We start from the raw sequence: 21,658 nt of genomic DNA, 5'->3' as shown, positions 1-21,658 counted from the left end.
TGAGGGAGGGAGGTAGTCAGTATGGAAGAACATCTGGTCTGCTATCTGAGGGAGGGAGGTAGTCAGTATGGAAGAACATCTGGTCCGCTATCTGAGGGAGGGAGGTAGTCAGTATGGAAGAACATCTGGTCTGCTATCTGAGGGAGGGAGGTAGTCAGTATGGAAGAACATCTGGTCTGCTATCTGAGGGAGGTAGTCAGTATGGAAGAAGATCTGGTCTGCTATCTGAGGGAGGGAGGTAGTCAGTATGGAAGAACATCTGGTCTGCTATCTGAGGGAGGGAGGTAGTCAGTATGGAAGAACATCTGGTCTGCTATCTGAGGGAGGGAGGTAGTCAGTATGGAAGAACATCTGGTCTGCTATCTGAGGGAGGGAGGTAGTCAGTATGGAAGAACATCTGGTCTGCTATCTGAGGGAGGTAGTCAGTATGGAAGAACATCTGGTCTGCTATCTGAGGGAGGGAGGTAGTCAGTATGGAAGAACATCTGGTCTGCTATCTGAGGGAGGGAGGTAGTCAGTATGGAAGAACATCTGGTCCGCTATCTGAGGGAGGGAGGTAGTCAGTATGGAAGAACATCTGGTCTGCTATCTGAGGGAGGGAGGTAGTCAGTATGGAAGAACATCTGGTCTGCTATCTGAGGGAGGGAGGTAGTCAGTATGGAAGAACATCTGGTCTGCTATCTGAGGGAGGGAGGTAGTCAGTATGGAAGAACATCTGGTCTGCTATCTGAGGGAGGGAGGTAGTCAGTATGGAAGAACATCTGGTCTGCTATCTGAGGGAGGGAGGTAGTCAGTATGGAAGAACATCTGGTCTGCTATCTGAGGGAGGGAGGTAGTCAGTATGGAAGAACATCTGGTCTGCTATCTGAGGGAGGGAGGTAGTCAGTATGGAAGAACATCTGGTCTGCTATCTGAGGGAGGGAGGTAGTCAGTATGGAAGAACATCTGGTCTGCTATCTGAGGGAGGGAGGTAGTCAGTATGGAAGAACATCTGGTCTGCTATCTGAGGGAGGGAGGTAGTCAGTATGGAAGAACATCTGGTCTGCTATCTGAGGGAGGGAGGTAGTCAGTATGGAAGAACATCTGGTCTGCTATCTGAGGGAGGGAGGTAGTCAGTATGGAAGAACATCTGGTCCGCTATCTGAGGGAGGGAGGTAGTCAGTATGGAAGAACATCTGGTCTGCTATCTGAGGGAGGGAGGTAGTCAGTATGGAAGAACATCTGGTCCGCTATCTGAGGGAGGGAGGTAGTCAGTATGGAAGAACATCTGGTCTGCTATCTGAGGGAGGGAGGTAGTCAGTATGGAAGAACATCTGGTCTGCTATCTGAGGGAGGGAGGTAGTCAGTATGGAAGAACATCTGGTCTGCTATCTGAGGGAGGGAGGTAGTCAGTATGGAAGAACATCTGGTCTGCTATCTGAGGGAGGGAGGTAGTCAGTATGGAAGAACATCTGGTCTGCTATCTGAGGGAGGTAGTCAGTATGGAAGAACATCTGGTCACGTCAGTATGGAAGAACATCTGGTCTGCTATCTGAGGGAGGGAGGTAGTCAGTATGGAAGAACATCTGGTCTGCTATCTGAGGGAGGGAGGTAGTCAGTATGGAAGAACATCTGGTCTGCTATCTGAGGGAGGGAGGTAGTCAGTATGGAAGAACATCTGGTCTGCTATCTGAGGGAGGGAGGTAGTCAGTATGGAAGAACATCTGGTCCGCTATCTGAGGGAGGGAGGTAGTCAGTATGGAAGAACATCTGGTCTGCTATCTGAGGGAGGGAGGTAGTCAGTATGGAAGAACATCTGGTCCGCTATCTGAGGGAGGGAGGTAGTCAGTATGGAAGAACATCTGGTCTGCTATCTGAGGGAGGGAGGTAGTCAGTATGGAAGAACATCTGGTCCGCTATCTGAGGGAGGGAGGTAGTCAGTATGGAAGAACATCTGGTCTGCTATCTGAGGGAGGGAGGTAGTCAGTATGGAAGAACATCTGGTCCGCTATCTGAGGGAGGTAGTCAGTATGGAAGAACATCTGGTCTGCTATCTGAGGGAGGGAGGTAGTCAGTATGGAAGAACATCTGGTCTGCTATCTGAGGGAGGGAGGTAGTCAGTATGGAAGAACATCTGGTCTGCTATCTGAGGGAGGTAGTCAGTATGGAAGAACATCTGGTCCGCTATCTGAGGGAGGGAGGTAGTCAGTATGGAAGAACATCTGGTCTGCTATCTGAGGGAGGTAGTCAGTATGGAAGAACATCTGGTCTGCTATCTGAGGGAGGGAGGTAGTCAGTATGGAAGAACATCTGGTCCTCTATCTGAGGGAGGGAGGTAGTCAGTATGGAAGAACATCTGGTCCTCTATCTGAGGGAGGGAGGTAGTCAGTATGGAAGAACATCTGGTCCGCTATCTGAGGGAGGTAGTCAGTATGGAAGAACATCTGGTCTGCTATCTGAGGGAGGGAGGTAGTCAGTATGGAAGAACATCTGGTCCGCTATCTGAGGGAGGGAGGTAGTCAGTATGGAAGAACATCTGGTCCGCTATCTGAGGGAGGGAGGTAGTCAGTATGGAAGAACATCTGGTCCTCTATCTGAGGGAGGTATACAGGACATCTGGTCCTCTATCTGAGGGAGGTATACAGGACATCTGGTCCTCTATCTGAGGGAGGGATACAGACGTGTTGATCTGGTCCAGTAGTGGTTGTAGTAGTAATATAGTATAGGGGTAGTAGACTCCTAGTGTGTACCTTGTCGTACTTGCTGCTGGATCCAAAACCAAAGATGAGCAGGTGACCATGTGAGTCTGTAGCAGCGAAGTGCTGTCCATCAGGACTACACTTACAGTCAAACACCGCCCCATGGCCTTGACCTTCAATCTGGAGACAACACAGATAACCAGAGAGTTATTACAGTCAAACACCACCCCATAGCCTTGACCTTCAATCTGGAGACAACACAGATAACCAGAGAGTTATTACAGTCAAACACCGCCCCATAGCCTTGACCTTCAATCTGGAGACAACACAGATAACCAGAGAGTTATTACAGTCAAACACCGCCCCATAGCCTTGACCTTCAATCTGGAGACAACACAGATAACCAGAGAGTTATTACAGTCAAACACCACCCCATGGCCTTGACCTTCAATCTGGAGACAACACAGATAACCAGAGAGTTATTACAGTCAAACACCACCCCATGGCCTTGACCTTCAATCTGGAGACAACACAGATAACCAGAGAGTTATTACAGTCAAACACCGCCCCATAGCCTTGACCTTCAATCTGGAGACAACACAGATAACCAGAGAGTTATTACAGTCAAACACCACCCCATGGCCTTGCCCTTCAATCTGGAGACAACACAGATAACCAGAGAGTTATTACAGTCAAACACCACCCCATGGCCTTGACCTTCAATCTGGAGACAACACAGATAACCAGAGAGTTATTACAGTCAAACACCACCCCATGGCCTTGACCTTCAATCTGGAGACAACACAGATAACCAGAGAGTTATTACAGTCAAACACCACCCCATAGCCTTGACCTTCAATCTGGAGACAACACAGATAACCAGAGAGTTATTACAGTCAAACACCACCCCATGGCCTTGCCCTTCAATCTGGAGACAACACAGATAACCAGAGAGTTATTACAGTCAAACACCACCCCATGGCCTTGCCCTTCAATCTGGAGACAACACAGATAACCAGAGAGTTATTACAGTCAAACACCACCCCATGGCCTTGCCCTTCAATCTGGAGACAACACAGATAACCAGAGAGTTATTACAGTCAAACACCACCCCATGGCCTTGCCCTTCAATCTGGAGACAACACAGATAACCAGAGAGTTATTACAGTCAAACACCACCCCATGGCCTTGCCCTTCAATCTGGAGACAACACAGATAACCAGAGAGTTATTACAGTCAAACACCACCCCATGGCCTTGCCCTTCAATCTGGAGACAACACAGATAACCAGAGAGTTATTACAGTCAAACACCACCCCATGGCCTTGCCCTTCAATCTGGAGACAACACAGATAACCAGAGAGTTATTACAGTCAAACACCACCCCATGGCCTTGCCCTTCAATCTGGAGACAACACAGATAACCAGAGTTATTACAGTCAAACACCACCCCATGGCCTTGACCTTCAATCTGGAGACAACACAGATAACCAGAGAGTTATTACAGTCAAACACCACCCCATGGCCTTGACCTTCAATCTGGAGACAACACAGATAACCAGAGTTATTACAGTCAAACACCACCCCATGGCCTTGACCTTCAATCTGGAGACAACACAGATAACCAGAGTTATTACAGTCAAACACCACCCCATGGCCTTGACCATCAATCTGGAGACAACACAGATAACCAGAGAGTTATTACAGTCAAACACCACCCCATGGCCTTGACCTTCAATCTGGAGACAACACAGATAACCAGAGTTATTACAGTCAAACACCACCCCATGGCCTTGACCTTCCATCTGGAGACAACACAGATAACCAGAGTTATTACAGTCAAACACCACCCCATGGCCTTGACCATCAATCTGGAGACAACACAGATAACCAGAGAGTTATTACAGTCAAACACCACCCCATGGCCTTGACCTTCAATCTGGAGACAACACAGATAACCAGAGAGTTATTACAGTCAAACACCACCCCATAGCCTTGACCTTCAATCTGGAGACAACACAGATAACCAGAGAGTTATTACAGTCAAACACCACCCCATGGCCTTGCCCTTCAATCTGGAGACAACACAGATAACCAGAGAGTTATTACAGTCAAACACCACCCCATGGCCTTGCCCTTCAATCTGGAGACAACACAGATAACCAGAGAGTTATTACAGTCAAACACCACCCCATGGCCTTGACCTTCAATCTGGAGACAACACAGATAACCAGAGAGTTATTACAGTCAAACACCACCCCATAGCCTTGACCTTCAATCTGGAGACAACACAGATAACCAGAGAGTTATTACAGTCAAACACCACCCCATGGCCTTGACCTTCAATCTGGAGACAACACAGATAACCAGAGAGTTATTACAGTCAAACACCACCCCATGGCCTTGACCTTCCATCTGGAGACAACACAGATAACCAGAGAGTTATTACAGTCAAACACCACCCCATAGCCTTGACCTTCAATCTGGAGACAACACAGATAACCAGAGAGTTATTACAGTCAAACACCACCCCATGGCCTTGCCCTTCAATCTGGAGACAACACAGATAACCAGAGAGTTATTACAGTCAAACACCACCCCATGGCCTTGCCCTTCAATCTGGAGACAACACAGATAACCAGAGAGTTATTACAGTCAAACACCACCCCATGGCCTTGCCCTTCAATCTGGAGACAACACAGATAACCAGAGAGTTATTACAGTCAAACACCGCCCCATAGCCTTGACCTTCAATCTGGAGACAACACAGATAACCAGAGAGTTATTACAGTCAAACACCACCCCATGGCCTTGACCTTCAATCTGGAGACAACACAGATAACCAGAGAGTTATTACAGTCAAACACCACCCCATGGCCTTGCCCTTCAATCTGGAGACAACACAGATAACCAGAGTTATTACAGTCAAACACCACCCCATGGCCTTGCCCTTCAATCTGGAGACAACACAGATAACCAGAGAGTTATTACAGTCAAACACCACCCCATGGCCTTGACCTTCAATCTGGAGACAACACAGATAACCAGAGAGTTATTACAGTCAAACGCCACCCCATGGCCTTGCCCTTCAATCTGGAGACAACACAGATAACCAGAGAGTTATTACAGTCAAACACCACCCCATGGCCTTGCCCTTCAATCTGGAGACAACACAGATAACCAGAGAGTTATTACAGTCAAACACCACCCCATGGCCTTGCCCTTCCACCTGGAGACAACACAGATAACCAGAGTTATTACAGTCAAACACCACCCCATGGACTTGCCCTTCAATCTGGAGACAACACAGATAACCAGAGAGTTATTACAGTCAAACACCACCCCATGGCCTTGCCCTTCAATCTGGAGACAACACAGATAACCAGAGAGTTATTACAGTCAAACACCACCCCATGGCCTTGACCTTCAATCTGGAGACAACACAGATAACCAGAGAGTTATTACAGTCAAACACCACCCCATGGCCTTGACCTTCCATCTGGAGACAACACAGATAACCAGAGAGTTATTACAGTCAAACACCACCCCATGGCCTTGACCTTCCATCTGGAGACAACACAGATAACCAGAGTTATTACAGTCAAACACCACCCCATGGCCTTGCCCTTCAATCTGGAGACAACACAGATAACCAGAGTTATTACAGTCAAACACCACCCCATGGCCTTGCCCTTCAATCTGGAGACAACACAGATAACCAGAGTTATTACAGTCAAACACCACCCCATGGCCTTGCCCTTCAATCTGGAGACAACACAGATAACCAGAGTTATTACAGTCAAACACCACCCCATGGCCTTGCCCTTCAATCTGGAGACAACACAGATAACCAGAGAGTTATTACAGTCAAACACCACCCCATGGCCTTGACCTTCAATCTGGAGACAACACAGATAACCAAGAGTTATTACAGTCAAACACCACCCCATGGCCTTGCCCTTCAATCTGGAGACAACACAGATAACCAGAGAGTTATTACAGTCAAACACCACCCCATGGCCTTGACCTTCAATCTGGAGACAACACAGATAACCAGAGAGTTATTACAGTCAAACACCACCCCATGGCCTTGACCTTCAATCTGGAGACAACACAGATAACCAGAGAGTTATTACAGTCAAACACCACCCCATGGCCTTGACCTTCAATCTGGAGACAACACAGATAACCAGAGAGTTATTACAGTCAAACACCACCCCATGGCCTTGACCTTCAATCTGGAGACAACACAGATAACCAGAGAGTTATTACAGTCAAACACCACCCCATGGCCTTGCCCTTCAATCTGGAGACAACACAGATAACCAGAGAGTTATTACAGTCAAACACCACCCCATGGCCTTGACCTTCAATCTGGAGACAACACAGATAACCAGAGAGTTATTACAGTCAAACACCACCCCATGGCCTTGACCTTCAATCTGGAGACAACACAGATAACCAGAGTTATTACAGTCAAACACCACCCCATGGCCTTGACCTTCAATCTGGAGACAACACAGATAACCAGAGAGTCATTACAGTCAAACACCACCCCATGGCCTTGCCCTTCAATCTGGAGACAACACAGATAACCAGAGAGTTATTACAGTCAAACACCACCCCATGGCCTTGCCCTTCAATCTGGAGACAACACAGATAACCAGAGAGTTATTACAGTCAAACACCACCCCATGGCCTTGCCCTTCAATCTGGAGACAACACAGATAACCAGAGAGTTATTACAGTCAAACACCACCCCATGGCCTTGACCTTCAATCTGGAGACAACACAGATAACCAGAGAGTTATTACAGTCAAACACCACCCCATGGCCTTGACCTTCAATCTGGAGACAACACAGATAACCAGAGAGTTATTACAGTCAAACACCACCCCATGGCCTTGACCTTCAATCTGGAGACAACACAGATAACCAGAGAGTTATTACAGTCAAACACCACCCCATGGCCTTGACCTTCAATCTGGAGACAACACAGATAACCAGAGAGTTATTACAGTCAAACACCACCCCATGGCCTTGACCTTCCATCTGGAGACAACACAGATAACCAGAGAGTTATTACAGTCAAACACCACCCCATGGCCTTGACCTTCCATCTGGAGACAACACAGATAACCAGAGAGTTATTACAGTCAAACACCACCCCATGGCCTTGACCTTCCATCTGGAGACAACACAGATAACCAGAGTTATTACAGTCAAACACCACCCCATGGCCTTGCCCTTCAATCTGGAGACAACACAGATAACCAGAGAGTTATTACAGTCAAACACCACCCCATGGCCTTGACCTTTAATCTGGAGACAACACAGATAACCAGAGAGTTATTACAGTCAAACACCACCCCATGGCCTTGACCTTCAATCTGGAGACAACACAGATAACCAGAGAGTTATTACAGTCAAACACCACCCCATGGCCTTGCCCTTCAATCTGGAGACAACACAGATAACCAGAGAGTTATTACAATCAAACACCACCCCATGGCCTTGACCTTCAATCTGGAGACAACACAGATAACCAGAGAGTTATTACAGTCAAACACCACCCCATGGCCTTGACCTTCAATCTGGAGACAACACAGATAACCAGAGTTATTACAGTCAAACACCACCCCATGGCCTTGACCTTCAATCTGGAGACAACACAGATAACCAGAGAGTTATTACAGTCAAACACCACCCCATGGCCTTGCCCTTCAATCTGGAGACAACACAGATAACCAGAGAGTTATTACAGTCAAACACCACCCCATGGCCTTGCCCTTCAATCTGGAGACAACACAGATAACCAGAGAGTTATTACAGTCAAACACCACCCCATGGCCTTGACCTTCAATCTGGAGACAACACAGATAACCAGAGAGTTATTACAGTCAAACACCACCCCATGGCCTTGACCTTCAATCTGGAGACAACACAGATAACCAGAGAGTTATTACAGTCAAACACCACCCCATGGCCTTGACCTTCAATCTGGAGACAACACAGATAACCAGAGAGTTATTACAGTCAAACACCACCCCATGGCCTTGACCTTCAATCTGGAGACAACACAGATAACCAGAGAGTTATTACAGTCAAACACCACCCCATGGCCTTGACCTTCAATCTGGAGACAACACAGATAACCAGAGAGTTATTACAGTCAAACACCACCCCATGGCCTTGACCTTCAATCTGGAGACAACACAGATAACCAGAGAGTTATTACAGTCAAACACCACCCCATGGCCTTGACCTTCAATCTGGAGACAACACAGATAACCAGAGAGTTATTACAGTCAAACACCACCCCATGGCCTTGACCTTCAATCTGGAGACAACACAGATAACCAGAGAGTTATTACAGTCAAACACCACCCCATGGCCTTGACCTTCAATCTGGAGACAACACAGATAACCAGAGAGTTATTACAGTCAAACACCACCCCATGGCCTTGACCTTCAATCTGGAGACAACACAGATAACCAGAGAGTTATTACAGTCAAACACCACCCCATGGCCTTGACCTTCAATCTGGAGACAACACAGATAACCAGAGAGTTATTACAGTCAAACACCACCCCATGGCCTTGCCCTTCAATCTGGAGACAACACAGATAACCAGAGTTATTACAGTCAAACACCACCCCATGGCCTTGACCTTCAATCTGGAGACAACACAGATAACCAGAGAGTTATTACAGTCAAACACCACCCCATGGCCTTGACCTTCAATCTGGAGACAACACAGATAACCAGAGAGTTATTACAGTCAAACACCACCCCATGGCCTTGACCTTCAATCTGGAGACAACACAGATAACCAGAGAGTTATTACAGTCAAACACCACCCCATGGCCTTGACCTTCAATCTGGAGACAACACAGATAACCAGAGAGTTATTACAGTCAAACACCACCCCATGGCCTTGACCTTCAATCTGGAGACAACACAGATAACCAGAGAGTTATTACAGTCAAACACCACCCCATGGCCTTGACCTTCAATCTGGAGACAACACAGATAACCAGAGAGTTATTACAGTCAAACACCACCCCATGGCCTTGCCCTTCAATCTGGAGACAACACAGATAACCAGAGTTATTACAGTCAAACACCACCCCATGGCCTTGCCCTTCAATCTGGAGACAACACAGATAACCAGAGTTATTACAGTCAAACACCACCCCATGGCCTTGCCCTTCAATCTGGAGACAACACAGATAACCAGAGAGTTATTACAGTCAAACACCACCCCATGGCCTTGACCTTCAATCTGGAGACAACACAGATAACCAGAGAGTTATTACAGTCAAACACCACCCCATGGCCTTGACCTTCAATCTGGAGACAACACAGATAACCAGAGAGTTATTACAGTCAAACACCACCCCATGGCCTTGACCTTCAATCTGGAGACAACACAGATAACCAGAGTTATTACAGTCAAACACCACCCCATGGCCTTGACCTTCAATCTGGAGACAACACAGATAACCAGAGTTATTACAGTCAAACACCACCCCATGGCCTTGCCCTTCAATCTGGAGACAACACAGATAACCAGAGAGTTATTACAGTCAAACACCACCCCATGGCCTTGACCTTCAATCTGGAGACAACACAGATAACCAGAGAGTTATTACAGTCAAACACCACCCCATGGCCTTGACCTTCAATCTGGAGACAACACAGATAACCAGAGAGTTATTACAGTCAAACACCACCCCATGGCCTTGACCTTCAATCTGGAGACAACACAGATAACCAGAGAGTTATTACAGTCAAACACCACCCCATGGCCTTGACCTTCAATCTGGAGACAACACAGATAACCAGAGAGTTATTACAGTCAAACACCACCCCATGGCCTTGACCTTCAATCTGGAGACAACACAGATAACCAGAGAGTTATTACAGTCAAACACCACCCCATGGCCTTGACCTTCAATCTGGAGACAACACAGATAACCAGAGAGTTATTACAGTCAAACACCACCCCATGGCCTTGCCCTTCAATCTGGAGACAACACAGATAACCAGAGAGTTATTACAGTCAAACACCACCCCATGGCCTTGCCCTTCAATCTGGAGACAACACAGATAACCAGAGTTATTACAGTCAAACACCACCCCATGGCCTTGCCCTTCAATCTGGAGACAACACAGATAACCAGAGAGTTATTACAGTCAAACACCACCCCATGGCCTTGACCTTCAATCTGGAGACAACACAGATAACCAGAGAGTTATTACAGTCAAACACCACCCCATGGCCTTGACCTTCAATCTGGAGACAACACAGATAACCAGAGAGTTATTACAGTCAAACACCACCCCATGGCCTTGACCTTCAATCTGGAGACAACACAGATAACCGAGAGTTATTACAGTCAAACACCACCCCATGGCCTTGACCTTCAATCTGGAGACAACACAGATAACCAGAGAGTTATTACAGTCAAACACCACCCCATGGCCTTGCCCTTCAATCTGGAGACAACACAGATAACCAGAGAGTTATTACAGTCAAACACCACCCCATGGCCTTGCCCTTCAATCTGGAGACAACACAGATAACCAGAGAGTTATTACAGTCAAACACCACCCCATGGCCTTGCCCTTCAATCTGGAGACAACACAGATAACCAGAGAGTTATTACAGTCAAACACCACCCCATGGCCTTGCCCTTCAATCTGGAGACAACACAGATAACCAGAGAGTTATTACAGTCAAACACCACCCCATGGCCTTGACCTTCAATCTGGAGACAACACAGATAACCAGAGAGTTATTACAGTCAAACACCACCCCATGGCCTTGACCTTCAATCTGGAGACAACACAGATAACCAGAGAGTTATTACAGTCAAACACCACCCCATGGCCTTGACCTTCAATCTGGAGACAACACAGATAACCAGAGAGTTATTACAGTCAAACACCACCCCATGGCCTTGACCTTCAATCTGGAGACAACACAGATAACCAGAGAGTTATTACAGTCAAACACCACCCCATGGCCTTGACCTTCAATCTGGAGACAACACAGATAACCAGAGAGTTATTACAGTCAAACACCACCCCATGGCCTTGACCTTCAATCTGGAGACAACACAGATAACCAGAGAGTTATTACAGTCAAACACCACCCCATGGCCTTGCCCTTCAATCTGGAGACAACACAGATAACCAGAGTTATTACAGTCAAACACCACCCCATGGCCTTGCCCTTCAATCTGGAGACAACACAGATAACCAGAGAGTTATTACAGTCAAACACCACCCCATGGCCTTGACCTTCAATCTGGAGACAACACAGATAACCAGAGAGTTATTACAGTCAAACACCACCCCATGGCCTTGACCTTCAATCTGGAGACAACACAGATAACCAGAGAGTTATTACAGTCAAACACCACCCCATGGCCTTGACCTTCAATCTGGAGACAACACAGATAACCAGAGTTATTACAGTCAAACACCACCCCATGGCCTTGACCTTCAATCTGGAGACAACACAGATAACCAGAGAGTTATTACAGTCAAACACCACCCCATGGCCTTGCCCTTCAATCTGGAGACAACACAGATAACCAGAGAGTTATTACAGTCAAACACCACCCCATGGCCTTGCCCTTCAATCTGGAGACAACACAGATAACCAGAGAGTTATTACAGTCAAACACCACCCCATGGCCTTGCCCTTCAATCTGGAGACAACACAGATAACCAGAGAGTTATTACAGTCAAACACCACCCCATGGCCTTGCCCTTCAATCTGGAGACAACACAGATAACCAGAGAGTTATTACAGTCAAACACCACCCCATGGCCTTGCCCTTCAATCTGGAGACAACACAGATAACCAGAGAGTTATTACAGTCAAACACCACCCCATGGCCTTGACCTTCAATCTGGAGACAACACAGATAACCAGAGAGTTATTACAGTCAAACACCACCCCATGGCCTTGACCTTCAATCTGGAGACAACACAGATAACCAGAGAGTTATTACAGTCAAACACCACCCCATGGCCTTGACCTTCCATCTGGAGACAACACAGATAACCAGAGAGTTATTACAGTCAAACACCACCCCATGGCCTTGCCCTTCAATCTGGAGACAACACAGATAACCAGAGAGTTATTACAGTCAAACACCACCCCATGGCCTTGACCTTCCATCTGGAGACAACACAGATAACCAGAGAGTTATTACAGTCAAACACCACCCCATGGCCTTGCCCTTCAATCTGGAGACAACACAGATAACCAGAGAGTTATTACAGTCAAACACCACCCCATGGCCTTGCCCTTCAATCTGGAGACAACACAGATAACCAGAGAGTTATTACAGTCAAACACCACCCCATGGCCTTGACCTTCAATCTGGAGACAACACAGATAACCAGAGAGTTATTACAGTCAAACACCACCCCATGGCCTTGACCTTCAATCTGGAGACAACACAGATAACCAGAGAGTTATTACAGTCAAACACCACCCCATGGCCTTGACCTTCAATCTGGAGACAACACAGATAACCAGAGAGTTATTACAGTCAAACACCACCCCATGGCCTTGACCTTCAATCTGGAGACAACACAGATAACCAGAGAGTTATTACAGTCAAACACCACCCCATGGCCTTGCCCTTCAATCTGGAGACAACACAGATAACCAGAGAGTTATTACAGTCAAACACCACCCCATGGCCTTGCCCTTCAATCTGGAGACAACACAGATAACCAGAGAGTTATTACAGTCAAACACCACCCCATGGCCTTGACCTTCAATCTGGAGACAACACAGATAACCAGAGTTATTACAGTAAAACACCACCCCATGGCCTTGCCCTTCAATCTGGAGACAACACAGATAACCAGAGTTATTACAGTCAAACACCACCCCATGGCCTTGCCCTTCAATCTGGAGACAACACAGATAACCAGAGTTATTACAGTCAAAAACCACCCCATGGCCTTGACCTTCCATCTGGAGACAACACAGATAACCAGAGTTATTACAGTCAAACACCACCCCATGGCCTTGCCCTTCAATCTGGAGACAACACAGATAACCAGAGTTATTACAGTCAAACACCACCCCATGGCCTTGACCTTCAATCTGGAGACAACACAGATAACCAGAGTTATTACAGTCAAACACCACCCCATGGCCTTGACCTTCAATCTGGAGACAACACAGATAACCAGAGTTATTACAGTCAAACACCACCCCATGGCCTTGCCCTTCAATCTGGAGACAACACAGATAACCAGAGAGTTATTACAGTCAAACACCACCCCATGGCCTTGACCTTCAATCTGGAGACAACACAGATAACCAGAGTTATTACAGTCAAACACCACCCCATGGCCTTGACCTTCAATCTGGAGACAACACAGATAACCAGAGTTATTACAGTCAAACACCACCCCATGGCCTTGCCCTTCAATCTGGAGACAACACAGATAACCAGAGAGTTATTACAGTCAAACACCACCCCATGGCCTTGACCTTCAATCTGGAGACAACACAGATAACCAGAGTTATTACAGTCAAACACCACCCCATGGCCTTGCCCTTCAATCTGGAGACAACACAGATAACCAGAGTTATTACAGTCAAACACCACCCCATGGCCTTGCCCTTCAATCTGGAGACAACACAGATAACCAGAGTTATTACAGTCGAACACCACCCCATGGCCTTGACCTTCCATCTGGAGACAACACAGATAACCAGAGTTATTACAGTCAAACACCACCCCATGGCCTTGCCCTTCAATCTGGAGACAACACAGATAACCAGAGTTATTACAGTCAAACACCACCCCATGGCCTTGACCTTCAATCTGGAGACAACACAGATAACCAGAGTTATTACAGTCAAACACCACCCCATGGCCTTGACCTTCCATCTGGAGACAACACAGATAACCAGAGAGTTATTACAGTCAAACACCACCCCATGGCCTTGCCCTTCAATCTGGAGACAACACAGATAACCAGAGTTATTACAGTCAAACACCACCCCATGGCCTTGACCTTCAATCTGGAGACAACACAGATAACCAGAGTTATTACAGTCAAACACCACCCCATGGCCTTGACCTTCCATCTGGAGACAACACAGATAACCAGAGAGTTATTACAGTCAAACACCACCCCATGGCCTTGACCTTCAATCTGGAGACAACACAGATAACCAGAGAGTTATTACAGTCAAACACCACCCCATGGCCTTGACCTTCAATCTGGAGACAACACAGATAACCAGAGAGTTATTACAGTCAAACACCACCCCATGGCCTTGCCCTTCAATCTGGAGACAACACAGATAACCAGAGTTATTACAGTCAAACACCACCCCATGGCCTTGCCCTTCAATCTGGAGACAACACAGATAACCAGAGTTATTACAGTCAAACACCACCCCATGGCCTTGACCTTCAATCTGGAGACAACACAGATAACCAGAGTTATTACAGTCAAACACCACCCCATGGCCTTGCCCTTCAATCTGGAGACAACACAGATAACCAGAGAGTTATTACAGTCAAACACCACCCCATGGCCTTGACCTTCAATCTGGAGACAACACAGATAACCAGAGTTATTACAGTCAAACACCACCCCATGGCCTTGACCTTCAATCTGGAGACAACACAGATAACCAGAGTTATTACAGTCAAACACCACCCCATGGCCTTGCCCTTCAATCTGGAGACAACACAGATAACCAGAGAGTTATTACAGTCAAACACCACCCCATGGCCTTGACCTTCAATCTGGAGACAACACAGATAACCAGAGTTATTACAGTCAAACACCACCCCATGGCCTTGCCCTTCAATCTGGAGACAACACAGATAACCAGAGTTATTACAGTCAAACACCACCCCATGGCCTTGCCCTTCAATCTGGAGACAACACAGATAACCAGAGAGTTATTACAGTCAAACACCACCCCATGGCCTTGCCCTTCAATCTGGAGACAACACAGATAACCAGAGTTATTACAGTCAAACACCACCCCATGGCCTTGCCCTTCAATCTGGAGACAACACAGATAACCAGAGTTATTACAGTCAAACACCACCCCATGGCCTTGACCTTCCATCTGGAGACAACACAGATAACCAGAGTTATTACAGTCAAACACCACCCCATGGCCTTGCCCTTCAATCTGGAGACAACACAGATAACCAGAGTTATTACAGTCAAACACCACCCCATGGCCTTGACCTTCAATCTGGAGACAACACAGATAACCAGAGTTATTACAGTCAAACACCACCCCATGGCCTTGACCTTCCATCTGGAGACAACACAGATAACCAGAGAGTTATTACAGTCAAACACCACCCCATGGCCTTGACCTTCAATCTGGAGACAACACAGATAACCAGAGTTATTACAGTCAAACACCACCCCATGGCCTTGACCTTCCATCTGGAGACAACACAGATAACCAGAGAGTTATTACAGTCAAACACCACCCCATGGCCTTGACCTTCAATCTGGAGACAACACAGATAACCAGAGAGTTATTACAGTCAAACACCACCCCATGGCCTTGCCCTTCAATCTGGAGACAACACAGATAACCAGAGTTATTACAGTCAAACACCACCCCATGGCCTTGACCTTCAATCTGGAGACAACACAGATAACCAGAGAGTTATTACAGTTAAACACCACCCCATGGCCTTGCCCTTCAATCTGGAGACAACACAGATAACCAGAGTTATTACAGTCAAACACCACCCCATGGCCTTGCCCTTCAATCTGGAGACAACACAGATAACCAGAGTTATTACAGTCAAACACCACCCCATGGCCTTGACCTTCCATCTGGAGACAACACAGATAACCAGAGAGTTATTACAGTCAAACACCACCCCATGGCCTTGACCTTCAATCTGGAGACAACACAGATAACCAGAGTTATTACAGTCAAACACCACCCCATGGCCTTGCCCTTCAATCTGGAGACAACACAGATAACCAGAGTTATTACAGTCAAACACCACCCCATGGCCTTGACCTTCAATCTGGAGACAACACAGATAACCAGAGTTATTACAGTCAAACACATAACTAGTCAAACGGGTTCTGACCAGTAATTACAGCTGGTTCTGACCAGTAATTACAGCTGGTTCTGACCAGTAATTACAGCTGGTTCTGACCAGTAATTACAGCTGGTTCTGACCAGTAATTACAGCTGGTTCTGACCAGTAATTACAGCTGGTTCTGACCAGTAATTACAGCTGGTTCTGACCAGTAATTACAGCTGGTTCTGACCAGTAATTACAGCATCCAAACTGTTCCCACTGACTACATCTGATGACCATAGAGACAGGAACTCAAATAATTAGTAAAGGTCTCTTAGTGTCCCTGAATCATCAGAACTACACACCATGTTGAAGTAGGATCGTATCTTGACCCCCCTGGCCAGGTCCCAGATGATGGCGTTCCCATCATGCCCGGCGGAGAACAGGATCCGGGGGTCAAAGGGGTGTGGCTCCAGGACAAACACCTCATCCTCATGACCCTGTCATCGATCGATTAATCAATCAATCACTCAGTCAATCAACTACTCAATTAATGAATCAACGTGTGTGTGTGTGTGTGTGTGTGTGTGTGTGTGTGTGTGTGTGTGTGTGTGTGTGTGTGTGTGTGTGTGTGTGTGTGTGTGTGTGTGTGTGTGTGTGTGTGTGTGTGTGTGTGTGTGTGTGTGTACCATCAGTATGTGGAGGAGGTCTCCGGTGGTTGAGTTCCAGACTTTAATCGTCAGGTTGTTGGCGGCGGTGATGACTGTGTTGTCGTGGCGATCCCAGGCTACCATGGTAACCTTAAGCTTGGTCACCTTGTCTTCCAAGGGAGGAGGGTTGTACTTCCTGTCACATGACATCATAGCATTAATACTTCCTACACAATATCACTTTTTAACAAGCATGATGAAACATTTCCCAGCATGCTCAGACGAGTACCCTGGAAGAATCCTAGAAAAACTGTGTGTGTGTGTGTGTGTGTGTGTGTGTGTGTGTGTGTGTGTGTGTGTGTGTGTGTGTGTGTGTGTGTGTGTGTGTGTGTGTGTGTGTGTGTGTGTGTGTGTATGTACAGTTGAAGTCGGAAGTTTACATTCACCTTAGACAAATACATTTAAACTCCGTTTTTCACAATTCCTGACATTTAATCCTAGTAAAAATTCCCTCTTAGGTCAGTTAGGATCACCACTTTATTTTAAGAATGTGAAATGTCAGAATAATAGTAGAGAGAATTATTTATTTCAGCTTTTATTTCTTTCATCATATTCCCAGTAGGTCAGAAGTTTACATACTCAATTAGTATTTGGTAGCATTGCCTTTAAATTGTTTAACTTGGGTCAAATGTTTTGGGTAGCCTTCCACAAGCTTCCCACAATAAGTTGGGTTAATTTTGGCCCATTCCTCCTGACAGAGCTGGTGTAACTGAGTCAGGTTTGTAGGCCTCCTTGCTCGCACACTCTTTTTCAGTTCTGCCCACAAATGTTCTATGGGATTGAGGTCAGGGCTTTGTGATGGCCACTCCAATACCTTGACTTTGTTGTCCTTAAGCCATTTTGCCACAACTTTGGAAGTATGCTTGGGGTCATTGTCCATTTGGAAGACCCATTTGTGACCAAGCTTTAACTTCCTGACTGATGTCTTGAGATGTTGCTTCAATATATCCACATAATTGTCCTCCCTCATGATGCCATCTATTTTGTGAAGTGCACCAGTCCCTCCTGCAGCAAAGCACCCCCACAACATGATGCTGCCACCCCCGTGCTTCATGGTTGGGATGGTGTTCTTCGGCATGCAAGCCTCCCCCTTTTTCCTCCAAACATAACGATGATCATTATGGCCAAACAGTTATTTTTTTGTTCCATCAGACCAGAGGACATTTCTCCAAAAAGTACGATCTTTGTCCCCATGTGCAGTTGCAAACCGTAGTCTGGCTTTTTTATGGAGCTTTTGGAGCAGTGGCTTCTTCCTTGCTGAGAGGGCATTCAGGTTATGTCGATATAGGACTTGTTTTACTGTGGATATAGATACTTTTGTACCTGTTTCCTCCAGCATCTTCACAGGTCCTTTGCTGTTGTTCTGGGATTGATTTGCACTTTTCGCACCAAAGTACGTTCATCTCTAGGAGACAGAACGCGTCTCCTTCCTGAGCGGTATGACGGCTGCGTGGTCCCACGGTGTTTATACTTGCGTACTATTGTTTGTACAGATGAACATGGTACCTTCAGGCGTTTGGAAATTACTCCCAAGGATGAACCAGACTTATGGAGGTCTACAATTTTTTTTCTGAGGTCTTGGCTGATTTCTTTAGATTTTCCCATAATGTCAAGCAAACAGGCACTGAGTTTGAAGGTAGGCCTTGAAATACATCCACAAGTACACCGCCAATTGACTCAAATGATGTCAATTAAATCAAATCAAATGTATTTATATAGCCCTTCTTACATCAGCTGATATCTCAAAGTGCTGTACAGAAACCCAGCCTAAAACCCCAAACAGCAAGCAATGCAGGTGTAGAAGCACGGTGGCTAGGAAAAACTCCCATGAAAGGCAGGAACCTAGGAAGAAACCTAAAGAGGAACCAGGCTATGAGGGGTGGCCAGTCCTCTTCTGGCTGTGCCGGGTGGAGATTATAACAGAACATGGCCAAGATGTTCAAATGTTCATAAATGACCAGCATGGCCTTGAATTAGCCTATCAGAAGCTTCTAAAGCCATGACATAATTTTCTGCAATAATCCAAGCTGTTTAAAGGCACAGTCAACTTAGTGTATGTAAACTTCTGACCCACTGGAATTGTGATACAGTGAATTATTTTAAAATAATCTGTCTGTAAACAGTTGTTGGAAAAATGACTTGTGTCATGCACAAAGTAGATGTACTAACCGACTTGCCAAAACAATAGTTTGTTAATAAGAAATTTGTGGAGTAGTTGAAAAACGGGTTTTAATGACTCCAACCTAAGTGTATGTAAACTTCCAACTTCAACTGTATGTATGCATGGTGGTGTGTGTGTGTGTGTGTGTCTGTGTGTGTGTGTGTGTAGTGTGTGTGTGTGTGTGTGTGTGTGTGTGTGTGTGTGTAGGGTGTGTGTGTGTGTGTGTGTGTAGGGTGTGTGTAGTGTGTGTGTAGTGTGTGTGTGTGTGTGTAGTGTGTGTGTAGTGTGTGTGTGTGTGTGTGTGTGTGTAGTGTGTGTGTAGTGTGTGTGTGTGTGTGTGTGTGTGTGTGTGTGTGTGTGTAGTGTGTGTGTAGTGTGTGTGTAGTGTGTGTGTGTGTGTGTAGTGTGTGTGTGTGTGTAGTGTGTGTGTGTGTGTGTGTGTGTATAGTGTGTGTGTGTGTGTAGTGTGTATAGTGTGTGTGTGTGTGTGTGTGTAGTGTGTATAGTGTGTGTAGTGTGTGTGTACCCTGGTATCTTGGCCTGCATGTCCAGTAGAATGCTCCTCCACTCCTGCTGATGGAGCTGCCAGATACGAGCTGTACCATCCCTGCTGCCACTCACAAACCTACACACACACACACACACACACACACACCCTTTAAACACACTAAAGCAGTGTTAAGGTGTCTGCACACTAGGTTGGTTTGCGAGCAGAACTCAGCGTCTGTCTTATCCTGCCTGTCTCACACCCCTTAAACCAGCTGTTCATTATCCTGCCTGTCTCACACCTTAAACCAGCTGTTCATTATCCTGCCTGTCTCACACCCCTTAAACCAGCTGTTCATTATCCTGCCTGTCTCACACCCCTTAAACCAGCTGTTCATTACCCTGCCTGTCTCACACCCCTTAAACCAGCTGTTCATTACCCTGCCTGTCTCACACCCCTTAAACCAGCTGTTCATTATCCTGCCTGTCTCACACCCCTTAAACCAGCTGTTCATTACCCTGCCTGTCTCACACCTTAAACCAGCTGTTCATTATCCTGCCTGTCTCACACCCCTTAAACCAGCTGTTCATTATCCTGCCTGTCTCACACCCCTTAAACCAGCTGTTCATTATCCTGCCTGTCTCACACCCCTTAAACCAGCTGTTCATTACCCTGCCTGTCTCACACCCCTTAAACCCAGCTGTTCATTATCCTGCCTGTCTCACACCCCTTAAACCAGCTGTTCATTATCTGCCTGTCTCACGTCCCTTAAACCAGTTCCTTGGTTGGCATTACTGACGAATACTGGGGAATTTCCAAGGAATGTGACACACACACAAGGTGTAGAGAGAGTAGGCAATGTTACTTCATATTAATATCCCCTCGGGTGCCATTTAAAGCCATCACACACAGTGGGATACCCCCTTACCTGTCACTGCAGTTGGAGAACTGGATGCTGTCCACTTTGTCCTGAGGGACGGACGGACAGACAGACAGACAGACAGACAGACAGACAGACAGACAGACAGACAAGACAGACAGACAGACAAGACAAGACAAGACAGACAGACAGAGCACAGGAGAGAGAAAGGGAAAATCAACATGGCACCAAGGCATTATACTGTGCTCTCTCTAAAGTGCACACACACACACACACACACACACACACACACACACACACACACACACACACCCCGTTTCCCTCTTCTACTCACAGTGTGTGACTCCAGCTCAGAGATCTTCTGTGGTTGTCCAGAGGCGAAGTAGAACACTCTGATGACGTGGTCTGTAGAACCTGTAGCCAGGAACATACCCCCTGGACACACACCCTCAATCACTGTTATCCATGGATATCATAGTCAACAATCAATCACTGTTATCCACGGGTATCACAGTCAACACTCAATCACTGTTATCTATGGGTATCACAGTCAACCCTCAATCACTGTTATCCATGGGAATCACAGTCAACCCTCAATCAGTTATCTATGGGTATCACAGTCAACCCTCAATCACTGTTATCTATGGGTATCACAGTCAACCCTCAATCA

The 21,658-nt window shown here is 46.4% G+C and overlaps 1 protein-coding gene across 3 annotated transcripts in view; it reads right to left on the bottom strand.

Moving 5' to 3' along the window:
• Positions 1 to 21,658, bottom strand: part of phip (pleckstrin homology domain interacting protein) — a 111,074-nt gene that overhangs the window by 65,672 nt on the left and 23,744 nt on the right. For all 3 annotated transcript variants that reach the window (XM_071412409.1, XM_071412411.1, XM_071412410.1), the window contains exons 12-17: positions 21,323 to 21,423; positions 21,037 to 21,077; positions 20,148 to 20,246; positions 17,440 to 17,596; positions 17,116 to 17,250; positions 2,730 to 2,858 (exon numbers count right to left, since the gene is read on the bottom strand). In XM_071412409.1, coding sequence (XP_071268510.1) covers positions 2,730 to 2,858; positions 17,116 to 17,250; positions 17,440 to 17,596; positions 20,148 to 20,246; positions 21,037 to 21,077; positions 21,323 to 21,423 — 662 coding nt within the window. The remainder of the gene's footprint in view (positions 1 to 2,729; positions 2,859 to 17,115; positions 17,251 to 17,439; positions 17,597 to 20,147; positions 20,247 to 21,036; positions 21,078 to 21,322; positions 21,424 to 21,658) is intronic.

This window comes from Salvelinus alpinus, chromosome 8 (assembly GCF_045679555.1).
Source record: "Salvelinus alpinus chromosome 8, SLU_Salpinus.1, whole genome shotgun sequence".
Lineage (NCBI taxonomy): Eukaryota > Metazoa > Chordata > Actinopteri > Salmoniformes > Salmonidae > Salvelinus > Salvelinus alpinus.
Note: the sequence above shows the minus strand (reverse complement) of the source record. Positions and strands in the feature narration are given on the sequence as shown.